This window comes from Phyllobates terribilis, unplaced genomic scaffold (genome assembly GCF_046119375.1).
Source record: "Phyllobates terribilis strain yellow unplaced genomic scaffold, ASM4611937v1 Scaffold_2__4_contigs__length_985480577, whole genome shotgun sequence".
In the NCBI taxonomy this organism is placed as follows: domain Eukaryota; kingdom Metazoa; phylum Chordata; class Amphibia; order Anura; family Dendrobatidae; genus Phyllobates; species Phyllobates terribilis.
The window spans coordinates 220930726-220953291 of NW_027362762.1; the positions used below are offsets into that span (position 1 = coordinate 220930726).

At 43.5% G+C, this 22566-nt stretch overlaps 1 protein-coding gene across 5 annotated transcripts in view; it reads left to right on the forward strand.

Moving 5' to 3' along the window:
• Nucleotides 1-22566, forward strand: part of ELF1 (E74 like ETS transcription factor 1) — a 114622-nt gene that overhangs the window by 81188 nt on the left and 10868 nt on the right. For all 5 annotated transcript variants that reach the window (XM_073663925.1, XM_073663926.1, XM_073663928.1 and 2 more), the window contains 4 exons: nucleotides 15706-15880; nucleotides 18279-18386; nucleotides 19279-19434; nucleotides 19541-19624. In XM_073663925.1, the coding sequence (XP_073520026.1) occupies nucleotides 15706-15880; nucleotides 18279-18386; nucleotides 19279-19434; nucleotides 19541-19624 (523 nt within the window). The remainder of the gene's footprint in view (nucleotides 1-15705; nucleotides 15881-18278; nucleotides 18387-19278; nucleotides 19435-19540; nucleotides 19625-22566) is intronic.

Consider the following 22566-nt stretch of genomic DNA (forward strand, 5'->3'; position numbering starts at 1 on the left):
TGCAAATATGAGGGTTAATCTGCAGGTTAATAGTGTTCTAAAGCCGTGTGACTGAAAGCCTCACTACCGGGAGGAAGTTACCTTTATTTCCCCAGCAGACTCTGGTTTCTGTCATAGAGGCACGGCCGGTGCGGCGTCTGTCACCTCTCAGTACATAGTGAGTGGCGGCTGTAACCATATACCGGCACTGACTGACAGCCGGCACCGCACTGACCACTGCAGGCACGGCTGTCAGTCAATGTGCTAGGGTGTGCGTCTATGACTGAAAGCCGGAGGCTGCCGGGAGGAATAAAGGGAATTGGTTTCTGGTAACCGGGCCTTCAGTGGCAGCCGCTCAGGTTGAGAATTCTATTATCCTGCAGATTAACCCCATATCTGCAGGTCAATGGTGTTTGGTGACATGACGGTTTGCTTTTTAATAGATATAATTTTTACTCAGCCATTCTCATTTAGGAGCCACTATTTTCTTCCAGCATGTTTGCACACCACTTAGTTGACAGCTGATTTGGACAGGAAGTCCTGTCATGGAATACTTAAAGATTGACCAGCACTTACTAACAGAATTAAGCAAGTGTGAACAGGTACAAGCTGCTATGACTGCATAATACACAAACAAAAGCATACAGCAGCCTCTGTATGCACGAAGATGTATGCAAACATTGAATTTATGACATTTGCACTACATTACTGCTATATAGAACATACTCATAGAATGAATGTACTTGGCACACAAATTGGCCAATTCATATGTGCCCACCAGCAGCAACAAGGCAACCATTCTCTGGTGGGACCTTTCTTGTAGGATGATCACCAACAATTCAGCATTAAAGCCGCACTCCAGTGTGGTTTTTTTTTACCGCTGGAGTGGTGTCTTGAATCTAAGTTCTCTGCACTTTGTCTGATACTCGCCTGCCACCGTCTTCTACCGCTGCCGTTCCCTTTGGTCTCCTGCAGTTTGTGACGTGCCAGATCGCTTCAATGTTTCTTGGATCGAACCAGAGGTCACAACTCAATACAAGTCTGAGACTCCTTCTGGCTCCCGTCGACTTGCATTTAGAGCTTTTGATGTAACTTATAACTTCCGGCCAGTCAGAAGTTGCGGTCACAAGATGGCACCGCGGGACCGAAGCAGTGCCGAAAAAAGGTGAAGACTCTGAAGGGTGAGTACAAGGCTGGGGGCAGGGACCTTACATTAGAAGCACCACTCCAGCGCTGGAACAAAAACACTGGAGTGGTGCTTTAAACCAGGGTTAGACTGTAGGCCCATTTAGACGAGACCATACGACTCATCGTGCAGGATAAATAATTGTGTATAAATGGGGTGAACAAGCAAACGATGTGTCCAAAAATGCTTGTTCATCATGCGTGGAAATGTTTGTGAGTGAAAAAAATTATTGTTGCTTGATTGTGCAATAATTACCATTTTTTTTCACTGGCTTTTCCTCACTACACTCCCAGCTATTGTCCACTGTAAATCCAGTGAACGACTTATCCATGATTAAACGATTGAATATCTTGTAAGGTTTCTTACACGATTACCATGACCTGTAAATGCTCATCTAATATCGTGTACAGATCGTTAGTGATCTTATCGTTAATTGATTACCCAATTATGGATAATATTACAAACGGCTTTTAAAAACATGTAACCTTGCAATTTACTTATTAAAAATAGTCACAGTTCTCAAGACCGGTGGGATTTTTAATATTGTTTGCTGCTCTTAGCCTAGGTTGGTGCTCTTAGGCCAGGAGCGCAGCTTACAGGGTCCTGGCTGTAGAGCTTGTTAGGACTGGTTGGAGCTGGCCGGATCACTGGATCCAACCCAACCAGCTTCAGTGCCGTTGCTCCTCCGATGCTGCAGAGGCACCGTTCAGGCCCCAGTCCATGGCACTGCTCCGAACTGTCAATCAGAAGCTCTTTGCCTCCCGACAAGCAGGAAGCCAGGAGACGGGAGCAGTGCGCTCCTGAAGATCACTTCAAACAACGTATTTTTTTGTCTTCAACTGTGTAATTCTTAAATCAAAACAATTGGTCAATTTTTAACCCGTTTGTGACCAGGCCAAATTTTTCCAATCTAATGTGTCCCTTTATGTAGTGATTCGAACACTCTTATTTCGTGACACATTGTACTCAAGTGGTAGTCAAAACTGCTGTTAGGCAGTTTAACCCTTTTAGGTGCTTCACAGTAATTAATGCAAAGTAAAATGAACATTTTTAAAAAAAAATTACCAGTTTTTTTTTTTTTTTTAATACACTAAAGTGTTAATAACAGACCACCATAGCTGGGAGACAAGTCCATTACTTGACCTCTGGTTGTCATGGCAACCATCAGGACCACATGGTTGCGATTGTGGGATGCCGATGCTATTGAACCAAAAGATGGAGGTGAAACGCGTAGAGCGCCGCACCACATGAGATGCAGAAGAGTATTCTGATACATGCTTGGTTTAGCTTTGTTGGATAATATACCCACTATTTGAACCTTGTTCCAATGCGACATGGAAACGTGGCCCTGTGTCTTGATCCCACTTATCTGGTATATTAACTTGATATATGACAGGGATACGTAACCCTATAGTTTTATCTACTTACTGCTGCTTCTCACAAAATTAGAATATCATCAAAAAGTTAATTTATTTCATTTCTTCAATACAAAAAGTGAAACTCATAAATTATATACAGTCATTACAAACAGAGTGATCTGGAGGCGATCAGCCTGTGGCATTGCTGAGGTGTTATGGAAGCCCAGGTTGCTTTGATAGCAGCCTTCAGCTCGTCTGCATTGTTGGGTCTGGTGTCTCTCCTCTTTCTCTTGACAATACCCCATAGAGAATCAGGCGAGTTTGCTGGCCAATGAAGCACAGTGATACTCTTGTTTATAAACCAGGTATTGGCACTTTTGGCAGTGTGGACAGGTGCCATGTCCTGCTGGAGAATGACATTTCCATCTCCAAAAAGCTTGTTGGCAGAGGGAAGCATGAAGTGCTCTAAAATTTCCTGGTAGACGGCTGCGCTGACTTTGGTCTTGATAAAACACAGTGGACCTACACCAGCAGATGACATGGCTCCCCAAACCATCACTGATTGTGGAAACTTCACACTAGACCTCAAGCAGCTTGGATTGTGGCATCTCCACTCTTCCTCCAGACTCTGGGACCTTGATTTCCAAATGAAATGCAAAATTTACTTTCATCTGAAAACAACACCTTGGACCACTGCGCAACAGTCCAGGTCTTTTTCTCCTTGGCCCAGGTAAGACGCTTCTGGCGTTGTCTATTGGTCATGAGTGGCTTGACACAAGGAATGCGACACTTGTAGCCCATGTCCTGGATACGACTGTGTGTGGTGGCTCTTGAAGCAATGACTCCAGCAGCAGTCCACTCCATGTTAATCTCCCCCAAATTTTTGAATGGCCTTTTCTTAACAATCCTTTCAAGGCTGCGGTTATCCTGGTTGCTTGTGCACCTTTTTCTGCCACACTTTTTTTCCTTCCACTCAACTTTCCATTAATATGTTTGGATACAGCACTCTGTGAACAGCCAGTTCTTTAGCAATGACCTTTTGTGGCTTACCCTTTTTGTTAATTATTCTAATTTACTGAGATAATGACTTGTGTTTTCATTGGCTGTAAGCCATAATCATCAACATTAACAGAAATAAACACTTGAAATAGATCACTCTGTTTGTAATGACTCTATATAATTAACTTTTTGATGATATTCTAATTTTGTGAGAAGCACCTGTATCTATGAATTTATGATCCCGTATGCTCATTGTAGTATGGTTTATGCTCAGGTTATATGAGGGTTATATAGGGACAGTCCTCGGTGAGGGGGAGCCGTTTGCGTTAATCTTAGGGTGCCAACCTCCACGGCAAGGCAGGGATTTACCAATGAATCTACAGGAACTAATAGGCCCCTTTTTGCAAAGTATTCATGGTGATTTGCTAATCCAATTCTGTGGTACTGTGACTTTATCAAACTTACATCTGTGACATATATACACATTTGTGTATATATACATATTTACCTATGGGGAGGGTGTTTTTAAGTATTACTACAAAGGGCCTACGCACTGTCTTTCCACTGGGGCCCTCATCTGTCTGTGTCTGCCCCTGCATCTGAAAACTGAAAACCTGAAACTAAATTGCATCTTGGATGTTTCTGCCCCCTGTATGTTTGGCCCTTGTTAACATTCCACATACTCAGCATTATGAGGTCAGCATTGTTTTAGTTTCTCCAGAACATAGTTTTGTACTCTTGCCAAGTCCGTCATCTGTTTTCAACTTTGTGTCCTGTGAGTTACTATTGTTACAAACATATGGCAGAACTTCAGTCTCTTCCTCCAGCTTGCATGTATGCGCTGTACCTGTTCTGGCCTCTAACTACGAATACTTTACTATTTATAAAGGGGAAATGCTCTAGAAATTAGGACTATTCTATTTGGATTAGATGTCTATTCTAAAGAGGGATCTAAGGGGTATCCTTTCTACTTGTATAGAGTGACAAGTCAGGCCTGGCATGTCAGAGTGAGGAGACTTATATGCCAAGCAAGCTCCTCTGGGAAATTACATATGCAAATTGCCTCTCCAGAGAGGAAGAGGACCTCTACTTATTATTGGAAGTAGCAATCCTAAAAGTCAATATTGACCCTTTAATGAGCCTTGCCTAAGTCATATGGGAAGGCTCGTTAAAGGGTCGATATTGACTTTTAGGATTGCTACTTCCAATAGGCTGCACTTGAGTTCAAGTTTTCTTCCTCTCTGAAGAGGCTATTTGCATATTCTTGCGGGAACATTGTCATATGGCTGCTTTAGGATGACTTGTTGTACTTAACTGCAGATTTCCGAGAGATCACATTGTATAATTTTAGTTCAATTTAGATGACTATAGATAGATCAGATTACAGTTCACTATTGAAGACTGTGGAGAGTTGATTGTGGAGGGGGGGGGGGGTGGTGGTCAAGATTGCCAGAGGGAAAGACCTATAGAGACTTCTGCAGTTTTCTAGTAAAGGTCCATTTACACAGGCCAACCAGTGGCACGATACGACTGCTGTTCAGTAAACTTTTGCCAATCAATAGTCGCTTGAATGCCTGTTTACACAGGCAGACCAAAGTAAGCTCCTAGGCTTCCATAGCCCTCGGCAGTGCAATTTCTGTTTACATGGGACAATGCACCACTAAGAGTGATTATTATGCTGCGCAAAAGATAATTTCACCCAATTGAACAAGTTTTGCTTGTTCATCGGGTGATCTGCAGCCTGTTTACACAGCAAGATAATCGTTCACGATGATCATACAGTGTAAGTGCCCCTTAAAGGGAACCAGTCACCAGCAAAAAATGCTATTAACGTGCAGATATGGGGTTAATCTGCAGGTTAATAGCGTTACGCACCTGCCCAGCTCCTGCCCGTAGCCGGATGCTGCAGGGAGAAATTTAACTATATTTTCCACAGCCGCATTTGTTTTCGAGGGCGGCGATGGCGCAGGTTCAGTCACCGCTCAGCGGCTATAACCGTGCCCCCGGCCCTGACTGACAGTGGATCTGCATAGGAGCCGGTTACAGCCACCACTCTGTTTACTCAGAGCGTTGACCGAATCGGCACCGACCCCATGACTGAAACCAAATGCTGCCGGGTAGAATAAAGCTTATTTTCTCCCCGCAGCTTTCTGCTACGTGCAGGTGACGGGCAGATTAGTGACGCTATTAACCTGCAGATTTAAGCCTATAAATCTATATAGATTTAATAGGTTAAAGTATTGTACCTTAGCCCAAGTGCTGGATTCACAGCTGCACTGCTTTAATATTACTGTACTATATCCAACAGATGCTGCTGAATCTGAACATGTGCAACATAGAGACTAGGGAGCTTCATGTCTGTGTGTGCGGTGTATGGGAGACGACATGGCAGCTAGTCTTCACCCACTTGCTCAGGGAGAACCGAATATTGAAAATAAAGCCCACATTGAGGAAGACTGGTGAAATCTGAAGGATACAAGTCATAAAATGGTTAGTTAGTGGATTTCCTCATGTGCACAGAAGATGGTTACCTAAAAACAAAAGGAACTCTCTTAATTTCTTCAAATTGAGTACAAATATAATAAGAAGGCAAGAGCATAAGTTTTGCATATCAGACACTCTCTTACGTTTTTAAGGCTGTGTGCCCACGTAGCATTTTTCAAGCGTATATGCTGCGGAATTTCCGCAGCGTAAATGCTTGAAAAACGCATGTATATCCGCACCCCATGGTCCCCAATGGGATTCCGCAAGTTCTATGCACATGCTGCGGATTTTTCCGCAGCGTTTATGCCGCGTTCAAAAATCCGCAGGATGTCATTTAATTTTGCGTTTCCGCAAGCGGAATTGCCTTTGTCCAATGCATAAAAAACGCAAGGCAATTCCGCATGTGGAAAACGCGTGATAAACGCGCGAAAAATGCACGATAAACGCGTGCGGAATTCCGCATGCGTTTTTCCGGGAGAGGACTTGCATTTATGCAGCAGAAATTTTCTGCTTCATAAATGCAACGTGGGCACATAGCCTAAAGCAGTAAAATCTGCTTGTGTGATATAGGTGTGGTGAGTCAAATAAAAATAATTGTAAAATAGAAGACTAGAATAGAAACATAAGCTGGAACTAACCAACATAGTACAGTTGACACACAAGGTGGGGGAAAGGTGAAAACACAATGAGCAAGAGGAGGTAACTGGAATGTGGTCTTCCTCGTCTTGCAGTAGGGCCTGTCCATTCTCTACAAATATTCTAACAACTGTGGCCAAGCTAAAAATATTGAACTGCTCTGCACAGATGTGGGTCACAGCAACTACATGAATATAGGAACCTGTTGACTCATTGTTTCCTGTAGGATAGTATTCTGGGAATATTCTTTGATTTGTGCAGGAATGGGGTAGGAGGCGAGCTGTGACCATCACTTATTGGCAGCGATGGATCTTATATTATCTGTCTCCTGCTGAGTTTCTTTTCATTGTAATTCTATGAAAATTATTATTTTATTATATATTGTTCCTTTTGTGCGATGTTGTCCTTTTAAAGGGGACAATTTCTTAAAGTTGACCTCAGTATGTGAATAAGGGCAGACAAAGGACCGGGTCCCGAAATATGGACTCCAGCCAAAGGAAGCTTTTTAAATGTGTTATCCAGCTCTAGGAAGGGAGGCCACACCCTGGTTTGCACAGGAGTTGCCTGCTTTGAATATTAACATTTTAATTAGAAGGATTCCCCAACAATAGACTGATCCCAGTATACCCTAAATCAGATTCTTAGGCTATGTACAGACTGAGTTTTTGTGGGTTTTTTGGGGGAATGGTGGGGTGTTGTGTTTTTTTTTTAAGTGGAATCTGCTTCAGAAAATGATCCTTTTTTGGAAGTGGTTTCGAAGAGTTTTTAAAGCTTTTTGGAAGAGGTTTTTTTTTCCTAAAGTGTTTTTTGTAGCCTTTTGGACAGTGTCCAGATTTAAAAGGATTCCATCATGATATGCTTCAAAGAAGTGACCTGCACTGTCTTTTTTTTTCCACCAGGTGTTTTTCAAAATCAGGAGTGGAAAAATAACATTCATTAAAAGAACTCCTTAGCAATTGTAAAGATAACTAGCATTGAAATGAAAAGATCGTCTTTTTTTTTTTTGTTTTAAAACTTCTTTTAGACTGATATGCTCAAGAAAATCTCTGCAGATAGCCTAAAAAGTATGTGTTTTGTGGTAGAGCACATTGAGGATCGTGGAGGGTGCTTTTCCTGAGACTCTCACCATTTTACTAAGAAAACAGGATCCTAATGCCGATAGATGAGCTTTAATACATCTCGCTGGACACTGCCGGTGCATGCACAATTGTAATCACTCCCAGATCCATATTCATGATCATCATATAAGAGGGTTTTGTTTCATGTGTTCCATTTCTGCTAGATCTCCAGTTGATTATTGTGAAACTCTTCATCCTCCTGAGGACATGACTGCCACAATTATTGGCTTGTGTCCTTGTGTGCGTGCGATTACTATGAAGTCAGCATTCCTTGTGCAGTGCTGTTTGTAATGCTGTGTTCTTCAATCCTATCATGTAACCCACAACATAAACTGTTTTACACAGTGGGCTGCATAATCTTACAGAAAGGAATTGGGCATTTCATCGGCTTGCTTGGCTTTCCAAGTTTATGAAAATGTTTTTAGGCACTATCTATACAGCTATTATACTATGTAAGGGTATGTGCACACGATAAGTAGTTGGTGCAGACATTTTTGCACCATTTCTACATCTCTTGGCAGGAAAATCGCAGCGTAAAACACACACCTTTTTTACGCATTTTTACATGTGTTTTTGGTGTAGATTTTACCCCACTAATTAGTATTGGTGAAATCTGCAGCAAAAACACTGAAAGAATTGACGTTACTCAGATTTACCATAAATCTTCAAGTCACAAATAACCAACATGTACATGAGACTTCAGGATTCTCATTCACTTTGCTTCAGGTTTTGTGACAGAACTGCGCAGAATAAACACGCCAAAAACGCATCGTGGGCACACAGCCTAACAGAGAGTACTTTGTCGTCTCAATAGCATTCCCAATCTGACTGCATCAATCTTAACTTGGTTATACACATTATATATAAACAGTTGAAGCCTATAGGTTTAACGCTATCTGACAAAAAAAACCTTTGTATTGGGGGCTCCTGATTATCTCTGCCAGTATTTGTTGGTGAAGGTGGGAATTGGCCTGCTAAATTTTAACTTGCCTGATCCTTTGTTCCCTTCAAAGATAAACAGCTCCCAGAATGCCCTCTTTCCTATAAGTAAGCATGCATGCTCGCCCACGCTCAGTGTGCAGGTTTACCTGGCAGCCAGAAGCTATGCCGTGTACGGTCAGATGTACAAGACAGAGAAGGGAAAGGAATTTAATGTATCCAATTATGTTTTCATTAGATAAGGCTTCTGTGATGTATCTGGAGTGCTGAACTAGTCACCATGATTGTAATCACTCATTGCCCAAACCGCCAAAATGTATCTTTAAAGGGATTTACAGAAGTGGTGTTGTTTTTTTTTTGTTTTGTTTTTTACAGGTAAAGCTCGTCGAATACAGTAGGTGTCTGTTGGACAAACAATGCTTTGGGCGATCGTTCAGCCAACAACCATCTCTTCCATATACATGACTGCCTGTTTGGCCAAGTGCACCTGTGTTCTCTACGAAAGCTACTGGCATCTTATTTCCGTGATTGGGCATTTCTGATTTCAAATGGCCAATCGACATCTTCCCCGGTGACCGGTTGGCCAGCGCCCCCATACACATTCTCTTATAGGCTGAACTGTGAATATCATTAGGTTCAGCTGACATTAGCCTAATGTGTATGAGGGTCTTAAAGGGGTATTCCATCTTCAAGATCCTATCCCAATATGTAGTAGGTGTAGTAATAATATTAGCGAATCAGAAGAATTTTACTACATTTCTAATTGAAAGTATTTGCTGTGTCGCTTACCCCATGTGCAGGGCATTACAGTGGCTTAGGTATCCATGGTTACGACCACTCATATAGTGACAGTTAGCTGTTAGTGGTCGTATCTAGTGTTGAGCGAATTTGTTCGGCATTTCGAATTCCGGGTTCGTGTTCGGGGTTCCGGCTTGTTTGCGCCAAAAAATCGGCTCCGCCCATTAACATCCCTGATTTGCCACGCTGTCACGCAGTTATCTGCGCGACAGCGTGGAAATTTGTCATTCGTATGTTCAGTCGTTCACATCCTTATGACCTCTGTTTTTATACAGAAACATTTAAAAAACATTGATTTGATGTCATCTATGAAGGAGGATCTGATGGAGGTGATACTATTTTTCAGATCAAATTCATAGACTTAACAAATGTTATTCAGTACCTTTTTTTGAAAACTGTGTTTTTTTTCCACTTACTGCATAGTGTATAATAAATTGTAAATATGCAAAAGTGTTTTTTTTTTTTGTATTCCAAGTTGTAGTCCAATAAATATATTTTATGTTCTACCTAAATACCTTGATTATTGTATCATAATAATGATTAAAAGCCTGATGTTACCATTTTACTACAGTAAATTTATAACTTAAACTTAAACATGAGCAATGTGTGAGGGAGTCGGAGTCTTGGAGTCGGAGGTTTGGCTTACCGACTCCACAGCCCTGGTAAAATATGCTGGTCTTAATGAGCCCTAAGGATGTAGGATTGTAAAGGCTTCATACACATTAGACTAAAGCATCTTAACCAGCTGATATTGGTGGGATTGACCAAAAGTCCAATGTACATGGGGGCCTTCTGACTCTCCATGACAGATTAATTTGGTGGGGGGGAGTAGAAGAAGGATCCTGCTGTTGGAATTTCAATGACCGATTTTTGAGGCGAGATAAGACGCAGCCAGAAGAGCCCAGCCGGTGCCCTCTAGTAGAGATCACAGTATGGAGTCTGTAATATTGCATAACATTGGACTTCTTGCAAATGTCACTAAATATTCATATATGGTGATGTTTGAAAGTTTGTGAACCCTTCAAAACGTTCCATATTTATGCATGAATTTGACCTAAAACTACATCACAGTTTCACACAATTCTAAAGAATAGATAAGGGAACCAAATCAAACAGATGGGTGAAAAATATTAGACTTTGCCATTTTTTTTTAAAGAAAATGATCCAATATCACATGGAGTTGCAAAGGTATGTGAACCTTTAGGATTTGGAGGTGAAATTAGTCTAGATATGAGAGGGTAACCTATAATTTAGAGAATGGTATTATAATCTTCATAACACATGTAGATTTCTGAGGACCTCTGAAGAAGAGTTTTGATATTCATCAGGAAAAGGTAGCCAAACCATCTTTAAAGTAAGTTCCCACGATGAGTTTTTGACTCTGCGCAAAAACCCCAGTGTGTTACAGTTCCAGCAAAGTTTATGGGATTTATAGAGATCTCATGCCCACTCTGCTTTTTTATGCTGTGTAAACTGACCTGCAGAGCATTTTTGAAATCCACAACATATTAATTTTTCTTGCGAGTGGAGTTTTATGTGCAGATTTTCCCCATAGAATTTACACTGCTCAAAAAAATAAAGGGAACACTCAAATAACACATCCTAGATCTGAATGAATGAAATATTCTCATTGAATACTTTGTTCTGTACAAAGTTGAATGTGCTGACAACAAAATCACACAAAAATCATCACTGGAAATCAAATTTATTAACCAATGGAGGCCTGGATTTGGAGTCACCCCCAATATTAAAGTGGAAAAACACACTACAAGCTGATCCAACGTTGATGTAATGTCCTTAAAACAAGTCAAAATGAGGCTGTATGACCCCTCTACAACGCCTGGGCATGCTCCTGATGAGGTTGCGGATGGTCTCCAGGTTGCGGATGGTCTCCTGTGGGATCTCCTCCCAGTCCTGGACTAAAGCATCCGCCAACTCCTGGACAGTCTGTGGTGCAACGTGACGTTGGTGGATGGAGCGAGACCTGATGTCCCAGATGTGCTCAATCGGATTCAGGTCTGGGGAACCGACGGGCCAGTCCATAGCTACAATGCCTTGATCTTGCAGGAACTGCTGACACACTCCAGCCACATGAGGTCTGGCATTGTCCTGCATTAGGAGGAACCCAGGGCCAACCGCACCAGCATATGGTCTCACAAGGGGTCTGAGGATCTCATCTCGGTACCTAATGGCAGTCAGGCTACCTCTGGCGAGCACATGGAGGGCTGTGCGGCCCTCCAAAGAAATGCCACCCCACACCATTACTGACCCACTGCCAAACCGGTCATGATGAAGGATGTTGCAGGCAGCAGATCGCTCTCCACGGCGTCTCCAGACTATGTCACGTCTGTCACATGTGCTCAGTGTGAACCTGCTTTCATCTGTGAAGAGCACAGGGCGCCAGTGGCGACTTTGCCAATCCTGGTGTTCTGTGGCAAATACCAAGCATCCTGCACGGTGTTGGACTGTGAGCACAACCCCCATCTGTGGACGTCAGGCCCTCATACCACCGTCATGGAGTCTGGTTCTAACCGTTTGTGCAGACACATGCACATTTGTGGCCTGCTGGAGGTCATTTTTCAGGGCTCTGGCAGTGCTCCTCCTGTTCCTCCTTGCACAAAGACGGAGGAGCGGTCCTGCTGCTGGGTTGTTGCCCTCCTATGGCTCTCTCCACATCTCCTGGTATCTGTTCCATGCTCTGGACACTGTGCTGACAGACACGGCTACCCTTCTTGCCACAGCTCACACTGATGTACCATCCTGGATGAACTGCACTACCTGAGCAACTTCTGTGGGTTGTACTGTAGACACCGCCTCATGCTACTGTACCTCTAGGGGTGAGAGCAATTGCAAAATGAAAAAGTGACCAAAACAACAGCCAAAAAGGATAAGAACAGAAAAATGGTCTGTGGTCACCACCTGCAGAACCACTCCTTTATAGGGGGTATCTTGCTAATTGCCTATCATTTCTACCAGTTGTCTGTTCCATTTGCACAACAGCAGGAGAAATTGATTGTCAATCAGTGTTGCTTCGTAACTGGACAGTTTGATTTCACAGAAGTGTGATTGACTTGGAGTTACATTGTGTTGTTTAAGTGTTCCCTTTATTTTTTGAGCAGTGTAGTTGTGAACAATTCACAGGTAAAAACCACATATGCATTTTTATTGCGTTTCCTCTGCAGAGACGCACTAAAAAGTCATAATGTACATAAAGTTTCTTAAGGCTGCGTGCCCACTATGCGTTTTTCAAGCGTTTTTGCTGCGGAATTTCCGCAGCGAAAACGCTTAAAAAACACTTGGTAATATGTGGCCCATGGTCCCCAATGATAATCCGCATGTGCTGTGCACATGCTGTGGAAATTTCCGCTGCGGATTATCATTGCGGAAAAATACGTTGCATGTCCATTAATTTTGCGGACACGCAGTGTAATTGCTGCCATTGACTTGCATTGAATCGCATAATATCCATATGAGCACATGTGCACAAGCAGATATTATGCAATTTAATGTGCGGATGGTACCCGGGTCTGGAGGAGAGGAGACTCCTCCAGACTCTGGTACCATAGAACCTGTTAAAAAAAGAATTTAAAATAAAAAATAAAGATTATACTTACCTTCCGATGGCCCCCGTTGTTTTCTCCGCTACGTCTGGTCTGTTGTATGGGTCGCGGTGGTGTGAAAGGACCTGCCTGTCATTTTGTCATGTGACAGTCACGCGACCGCTGACGTCGGCGGTCGCGTGACCTGTCACATGACTAAATGACGTCATGGCAGGTCCTTTCACACCACCGCGACCCATACAACAGACCAGACGTAGCGGAGAAAACAACGGGAGCCATCGGAAGGTAAGTATAACCTATATTTTTTACCTTTCTTATTCTTTTTTTTTTTTAACTATTACTTGGTCACAGTATATAAATCCATGCCGTTTGCATGGATTTATATAGTGTGACCAAGTTGTCAAGCACTTTTCCAAGTGATGTTAAAATCGCTTGGAAAAGCACTTGATAGCCTGCATGCAAAAATGCATGTGAAGAACGCTTGACAAACTCTTCAACCTGGCAGGAAAAACAAATGTAAAATCCGCATGCGTTTTTCCTGCCAGCTAGAAGCGGAAAAAATATCCAGCATTTCTGCATCGTGGGCACATAGCCTAAATCCAAATATTAGGAAACCAAATACCGACAGCTGAGCTTCACATACTTTTACCATGTACAGGTATGTGATATTGGATCGTTTTCCTCAATAGAAAATTACAATTTTGAACTTATTTTTTTTCACTTTTGTCTACTTTTTAGAACTTGCGTAAAAATGTAATGCAGTTTTCAGTCAAATTTATGTATAAACCTGAAGCATTTTGAAGCGTTTCCCAAAATTTCCAGCACACCTTCAGGCATAAAAAGATGTAAATTGTAAGATTTGTAAATGCCATTGCTTGATGGCTTGTCGACCAAACAGCCCATCTAAACTTTGGTGGCCCAGCTATGTATCATGAATCTACAATAACCATTCCATTGTAGTATTGAAGAATTACCATGTACAGATGTAGCAAACATTAACTTCCTACTCATTGCACTGTATGCAGCAAATCTTAAATTGACATTTTCCATGGCTTCTGCTGTATTACCGTATATGTCGGATTAGTTTGCTGCGTAAGTTCACATTTGGCTCATCTGTACTATTACCAGTAGCGAATAGTTGCAGAAACAATAAATGGTCCACATTATTACGGCACATTGCTAATGTCGTAGGTTAGGGTGTAGTGATCGCGCTCCGATCAGCTCTGAATACACCCAGGCAGTATGGCTAGATGTCACTGTTTGGTTTCTGTGACTCGGTGCAGTTTGAAGATGGATTTAAGACTGTATAGAACAATAAGATACCATAACTATAGAAATGGCACATTGCATGCCTGGAAATGAGGTCTGAAGCAGGAACAGTAGTAATTACCAGTTTGTGGGTGACCCTGTAACTGGTTTATTTTTAAAGAAATTGGAAAGTGATTGAATCGATGACCGCGGTGTCAGATAATACAGTATCTCCTTACATCTTAAGGCCCCCTGTACACATGGTAAAGATTTACAAACCTGATAAACGTGTGTATCAGTCGGCCATCTGATGTGTATGGGGGTCTCTCGGCTGTCCCAACATGGGATGTAGCAGTTTGAATTCAAAAGCCCAATCCTTATGTTCTCCAGCTGGATAAACCGCTGCCAGAGATGTCCGCTCGCCCTAGAGAAGTACTAGAAAGCAAAGGGGAGAGTGCTTTTACCTTCAGATATTGTATTGAGAGGACCCCACTAATAAGGCAGTTGGTTGGGTAGATAACTGTTGCTGCTGCTTTGTCCCATTTGGTACAGCCATGAACATATCCGGATATAGTGAAGTCTCATAGGACTGTGGGATCAGAGCTGCATTGCTGCTGATGAAGGATGCATGGATGGCCAATACCTGGTCACAATACTCAGGTCTTATTGTATTGGTCACCCGTCACTCCTATGGATTCTTTATTAGCGGCAACTCAGCCGCTGATCCCGCAGTCCTGCGGCACTCCACTATATCCGAGAACACGGGAACCTTCAGCTGAGCATTCATGTGCAGGGAGTCAGGGAGGCTGCCATCTAATGTGTTTGGGTATATTTTGATAGTTGTTGCCGACATCTATTCCCCCCAACTTTGGAAAGCATTCACCTGTTTTAATTGAAGAAGGAGCTAAACTGCTAAACAGGTACATTTGGGCATATTGAATTTCACTAACATCTGCCATCATGGGTAAGTCGAGACTCCCCCATACACATCAGGCCATGTTCAGTATTTGGTCAGTATTTTAATTCAATATTTGTAAGCCAAGTGCAGAAGTGGTGACGTGTGTCTATTATACTTTTCCTCTGATTGTTCCACTCCTGATTTTGGTTTACTGATACTCAACATGTGAATATGGCCTTAGATGGCTCACTTTGAACTGATGTGTATGGCCACCTTAGATCAAACATGGCAACACATTAAAACTGCATGGTATTCAGACTGGTCAAATAGTATAGGGCGCCATTGTTTCTGACCTGCCCATAGAGTTGTCATATTCTAATTGATCTGCTGTCTCCTGGCGTACTACTACTGGTACCTGGGAATGGGCTTAATAATGGAAGATCACCTAGTACTTCCAATGCTCTAAACATGACACTAATGAGCCCTTTTTCCCCATCTACAGCTTGACGACCCTTCAATCTTCCCAGCTGTCATTGTAGAGCACATTCCAAATGCAGATTTACTGCACAGTTACTCGGGGTTAACGTGTGTGGATGATCCCAATGATCTAATCACTGAGAACTCACTGGACGTGGCAGAGGAGCAAATCATAGAAGACGATGACCTCACTCTTACAGGTAAGACTGCAGAATGGACACCTGTCAATGTGACCACTAGCCGCCTCTCACTCCTGTCCGGCTCTGTCCTGCACACAGACAGGGGAAGCTGCAATCCCACAATATCTGGCCACATACATTTTTGGTTTGCGGTAAAGCAGTTCTCCACTGTCCTTAGGAAAGACCCTCTATGTTTTAGTTTTACCTTGCGTAGTAAATTAGACTTGTGAAACATTGTGGCACGAAAACTAACTCCTAATATTAGCGCTGAAGACATTGAGCATTAAAGTGACCCAATTATTGCTTTGTGTCTCGCACGTTATGACCTTTTCCTCGGAGTACATTATTGGGGTTACCTTTGCTATAAAATGTAGAGAACCAGATCAGTGGCCTAGTTATCAGATTAGCGTAAATTCATGGTGTACTGTACTGTGATAACTAGTTATGTAGGAGTAATCCTTTTGCCAAATCCAGGTTACTTTAGGCTCTGTTCACACTTTTTGTGATTTCTCCTGGTATATACCTCCTGACATTTGCCACTATGTACGGCATACATGTCGGCTATTGATTTCACCATAGAAAACCTATACCACACTGTATACTCTTCTTCTTTTTTTTTTTTCTTCTTTTACTGTCACTAAAAAATATAGAAGACCTCTATAGTGAAATAACGATTATGCCCAGTGCATGCCAAATGGACACTGTTGGCAAATATGCTGGGTGCCTTTGGGCCTATATATGTCCACCATGGGAGCTTTCCCCACACACAAGTTAGAAAAGAAGTGGCATGTGAATAGAACTTTATATCGAGAATGGATTTAGCCGAGTACATGCAGGTAGAACAAAATGTCATGTGTCAAGTGACATCTCGGTGTCACAATCCGATCTATGGCTTGGGCCTCCCTGCACTGTGTTCATCCAGCATTTTGCTGAAATTCTCACGGGGAGATCTATTAGTTTTGCTGCCTGGGCAACATAATATGGTAATGTCACTGTTACATCATGACACTGGTTACAAACAAGTGGCTCCTGATTTGATGGAGAAGGGGCTCTATTAGAAGACAATAAGTTATCTGTTAAAGGAGTCTGTCAGCCCAGTATTTCAGTATTTATTAAAGCCTTGTAGGGTATGTAGCCCCTATAAAAATCCTAACCTTACTGTTCTAGTCACTCCCACCAAACTGGAGAAACTGAAGTTTAATCAAATATGCAATTTAGGGTGCTTGGCGTACCCTTGGTGTGACAAAGCAGCTTTCCACCCACTGGTTTGCAAGCTCCACCTCCTGGTGACTGACAGGACCGGTGTGCCTGGAGCGAGCACTGTCTGCAGGAAAAGCTCAGGCTAGCCACTGCTGTCAATCCTCCGAGAGAGTGGGGGTGGGGCGTGCAAACCAGTGGGTGGAACAGTGCGCTGAGCCTCTTGGTCACACCAGGAGTGCCCCAAATGCCATAATTAACATACCTAAGTACACTTCTGTTTCTGCACAACTGAGGCAGCAATTCGACCTATCAAAGGTGCAGTGTTTATATGGGCTATGTCCCCTGCAAGGCTGTGTGTTTATACTGTCAAAATAGACTGACAGACTTCTCTTAAAGGAGCCTAGCATAGCATTATCACTTATGGCATTACATTCACCTGGTTAGCAAGACTAAATAGATGGCTGTGAATAAAGTGTTAGTTTGTTTTTGTTTTTTTCAAACCAAAAGGATCAAATGTAGCCAATCATTTAATGGGGGCAGCAGGGCGACCAATCTCAATGCATCTAAGGTACGTTTAATGGCCGCCTAAGGATGCCTTTATACTGACTTACCAGCTGTTAAATGACATCAGAATGGCTACATAAAAGCCCATCGGCAGTCCTTTACTAGCCTGCTTATACAGGCCAGCTGGACATCATGTGCTCAGAACAATCGGTAATAGATTGTCCTGTGCGCATAGAATATCATGTGATCAGCAACGCAGGTCCTGTTTACACAGCACGATATGATGCCAAGAAAGATGATTCTTAAAGCAGCCCTCCCACCAAATTGTATTGCCTAACCCTGTGTAAATATATGTGTAGTGTCGTGTAGGCGTGTTAATATACTCACCGATCGGCATCTTCACAATAATCAGCCAGTATACATGCATTATTTAGGCTCTTACAGGTATCTTGTTTGTTTTTGTTTTTTTCGGTATCATTTTAGAACACATTTTGCCTTTTTATGACAATAATGTATCTAACCCATTCCAGTTTTCACTGGCTAATGCTGTAAAACATTATTTGCCGAGAATTGCACTGATGAAGCAGTAGTGCCATCTGCTGGTTAATTCTGAAAATGCAGAATCGTGACCAATTTAAAGCTTCTTGGAAATGAAACCCACAAAGTGTATTTTACAAAATGTAAGCAATAAGTAACGGAAAAACATCTCTTTTAGTTGAAGCTTCCTGTCATAATGGTGATGAAACCATGGAAACAATTGAAGCCGCTGAAGCACTTCTTAATATGGACTCTCCCGATGCATTACTGGATGAGAAAAGATTAGGTGAGTGTGAAGTGCTTTATGTGATAACATTTGGAATTTCAAGGCTGATAAATTCCCACAAAGTCATATACAAGAAAATAACAAGCTCCAAAAAGTCTAAGACTTAGACTCTAAGTTGTGGACATAGCTTAAAAAAAAGAGCTGAGCACGGAGAGAAGCATCTGCTTCCTATATGGGAAAAAAAGTCCTAGGTCCCTCAAATTGGTCCTGCTAAAAACTACAGCTCTCCTACAGAAAAATCAAACTTTTTGGGTCTGAACGTGACTCCAGACACAAATTAAATTTTTACTTTTTAAAGTTGTTGTTTTTTTTAATTACATATATTTTATTGTTTTTGAAGGAACATTCCTGCATTTTTTATTGTCCCCGCTGTCTTCTGTTGTTCTGAATCCCATAGTCTTACATTGAGAATGTGACATCCACGTCCATACAGAAGATGCTGTGCGAATAGGCAGGTCACAAATTGGATCACATAATATAAATTGTAAAACACTCTCTGCAAATACAATACTGATTGCTAACTGGTGACAATGAAATAAACTCCTTTAAAAGCAATAAGATATAGAAACGGCTATAGAAATTTGTTTCTGACCTGCAGTAATTTTTTACTGTAAAGGCCGTAGAATTGAAACCTAGTTTCTCAGTGGTACAGTTGTGTGTTTTCACGATTCCACTCCTCAAACAATTAATGTTACGGTAACTTAGTGTCATTCAAAATTACAACTCGTCCTGCAAAAAGAACAAGTCCTCGTACATCTATTTCTACAGAAAAGTAGAAAAAAGATATGGCTCCTGGTATAAAGAAAGGGGATGAAAAAAATGTCTGGAGTGGGAAAGGGTTAAAGGAGTGGAGGTGTGAGAATGATGACATTCATTTTATTGATCTTTCTAGCAAACATATTTGGAGCAGATGATGAGCTGATGGTCACTCCGATCACACATGTGTCCGTCACCGTAGACGGAATTCCGGAGGTGATGGAGATACAGCAGAACATTTATCAGGAGCCAATCGACTCTCCTCCGGACGAGCAGCCGAAGAGGAAAAAAGGTTTGGAGAGTTACCTGTAATGAATTGCTGACAGTTTATATGGCCATCAGCCTGAAGAGGTTTCTATACAAGCTGATATTCTTTCTTCTATTATATTTTACCTTAGGAAGAAAAACAAAAACGACTCGCTGTGAGTCCCCCACCACTACTCCAAATATATCTGTGAAGAAAAAAAGCAAAGATGGGAAAGGTAACGCTGTAGCTCATTAGCTGATCGTCCAGCCAGCAGTTGTCACCCATACCCTTAATCGTTCATGCTCTTCATACCTGAGTGTGCGCCTTATTTCATTTGGAATAGTGGGATAAGCGCCAGTGATACTTCTTCCTGGAGCAAGAAAATTGTCAGACGTGACCTATCCAGCCTATCTAAGCCTAGTTTCTCTCATAAAAAGATGTCTGCACAAAATTGGTCTCAATCTAATGTGTATAATGATTAGCGGAGACACCGACCTTCCTCGTATATTTGGAAAAGCATCATGACAGGCTTTAGCCATATTGGTAATTTTCTACATTTAAGTTATTAAAGGGAACCTGACAGCTGATACTTACTGCCCGATCCACTAGCAGCATGTACCGGGCACTGGCTGTATCATTTCAGCCATATGTTTAACCTGGAAACACTGCGGCGTTTCAGAGAAAAACAATTTAATAGCCACCAGGTACCGAGCTCCATGGCAGACTAGTCAGACAGGTGGGTCTCCTGCGGCTTCTCGTTCGGTGACTGGTTTCTCGCTGCATGCGTGTACCGGGAGAGACCTATCACTCAAAGGCAGCGGGTGGGGAGAAGCGGCCAGGGACCTGACTGTCCAACTAGTCTCCCATGCGGCTCGGTCCCCAGCACTTATTAAACTCTGGATTTCTGCTCCAGCATTTCAGAGTTAATGCAAAAAACGCTGAAGAGAAAAAATAGTGCAAGGATAGGTTCTTATCTGATATGTTTTTTTTCATTTCCTGAAGAAGAAGCGGGTTACACTTTGAAACGCGGTGAAAAATAAAAGAAACCATTATTTTAGAATACTTCTGACGACCGACGTTTCTTCACAAGCTGACAGTGCGGATATGGACCACAAACTTTCCATGTTTTATTTGCATTTCAGAGTTAATCATACGTGGCTGAAATTATACAGCCATGGTCTGGTACATGCTGTCCATGGATCGGGTAGCCGGTATCAGCTGTCAGGTTCCCTTTAAGTAAAAGATACCGGAAGATGAATATTGGAGAACTAGGAGTGTATGTGAAAAATGAGAACGCGCAGCATAAAGTTATCAGTTGGATTTGCAGGCCCTAAAACTGCAGCTTCAACAATGAGGCTCTCATGACAACACTTCCTGTCTTTTCTCTGGACTTGCCCCAGGGAACAAGGTGCGGCTCCACATTACCAGAAACATCCTAACCACATTTATGTGTTGGTACATTTTGTATTTGTGAATGTTTGTTTAGATTAACTCTGTGTCCTGAGTAGCAAATCTTATTTATGAAGTGTAAGGGAGCATTATGGAGTGTGTGGGGTGCATCGCTGCATCATGGAGTGTGTGGGGTGCATAGCTGCATCATGGAGTGTGTGGGGTGCATCGCTGCATCATGGAGTGTGTGGGGTGCATCGCTGCATCATGGAGTGTGTGGGGTGCATCGCTGCATCATGGAGTGTGTGGGGTGCATCGCTGCATCATGGAGTGTGTGGGGTGCATCGCTGCATCATGGAGTGTGTGGGGTGCATCGCTGCATCATGGAGTGTGTGGGGTGCATCGCTGCGTCATGTAGTGTGTGTGGGGTGCATCGCTGCGTCATGGAGTGTGTGGAGTGCATAGCTGCATCATGGAGTGTGTGGGGTGCATCGCTGCGTCATGGAGTGTGTGGGGTGCATCGCTGCGTCATGGAGTGTGTGGGGTGCATAGCTGCATCATGGAGTGTGTGGAGTGCATCGCTGCATCATGGAGTGTGTGGGGTGCATCGCTGCGTCATGGAGTGTGTGGGGTGCATCGCTGCGTCATGGAGTGTGTGGAGTGCATCGCTGCGTCATGGAGTGTGTGGGGGGTGCATCGCTGCGTCATGGAGTGTGTGGGGTGCATCGCTGCGTCATGGAGTGTGTGGGGTGCATCGCTGCGTCATGGAGTGTGTGGGGTGCATCGCTGCGTCATGGAGTGTGTGGGGTGCATCGCTGCGTCATGGAGTGTGTGGGGTGCATCGCTGCGTCATGGAGTGTGTGGGGTGCATCGCTGCGTCATGGAGTGTGTGGGGTGCATCGCTGCGTCATGGAGTGTGTGTGGGGTGCATCGCTGCGTTTTGGAGTGTGTGTGGGGTGCATCGCTGCGTCATGGAGTGTGTGGGGTGCATCGCTGCGTCATGGAGTGTGTGGGGTGCATCGCTGCGTCATGGAGTGTGTGGGGTGCATCGCTGCGTCATGGAGTGTGTGGGGTGCATCGCTGCGTCATGGAGTGTGTGGGGTGCATCGCTGCGTCATGGAGTTTGTGGGGGGTGCATCGCTGCGTCATGGAGTTTGTGGGGGGTGCATCGCTGCGTCATGGAGTGTGTGTGGGGTGCATCGCTGCGTCATGGAGTGTGTGTGGGGTGCATCGCTGCGTCATGGAGTGTGTGGGGGGTGCATCGCTGCGTCATGGAGTGTGTGGGGTGCATCGCTGCGTCATGGAGTGTGTGGGGTGCATCGCTGCGTCATGGAGTGTGTGGGGTGCATCGCTGCGTCATGGAGTGTGTGGGGTGCATCGCTGCGTCATGGAGTGTGTGGGGTGCATCGCTGCGTCATGGAGTGTGTGGGGTGCATCGCTGCGTCATGGAGTGTGTGGGGTGCATCGCTGCGTCATGGAGTGTGGGGGGTGCATCGCTGCGTCATGGAGTGTGGGGGGTGCATCGCTGCGTCATGGAATATATGGGAGTGTGGGATGCATTGCTGCGTCATGGAGTGTGGGGGGTGCATTGCTGCGTCATGGAGTGTGTGGGGTGCATTGCTGCGTCATGGAGTGTGTGGGGGGTGCATCGCTGCGTCATGGAGTGTGTGGGGGGTGCATCGCTGCGTCATGGAGTGTGTGGGGGGTGCATCGCTGCGTCATGGAGTGTGTGGGGGGTGCATCGCTGCGTCATGGAGTGTGTGGGGGGTGCATCACTGCGTCATGGAA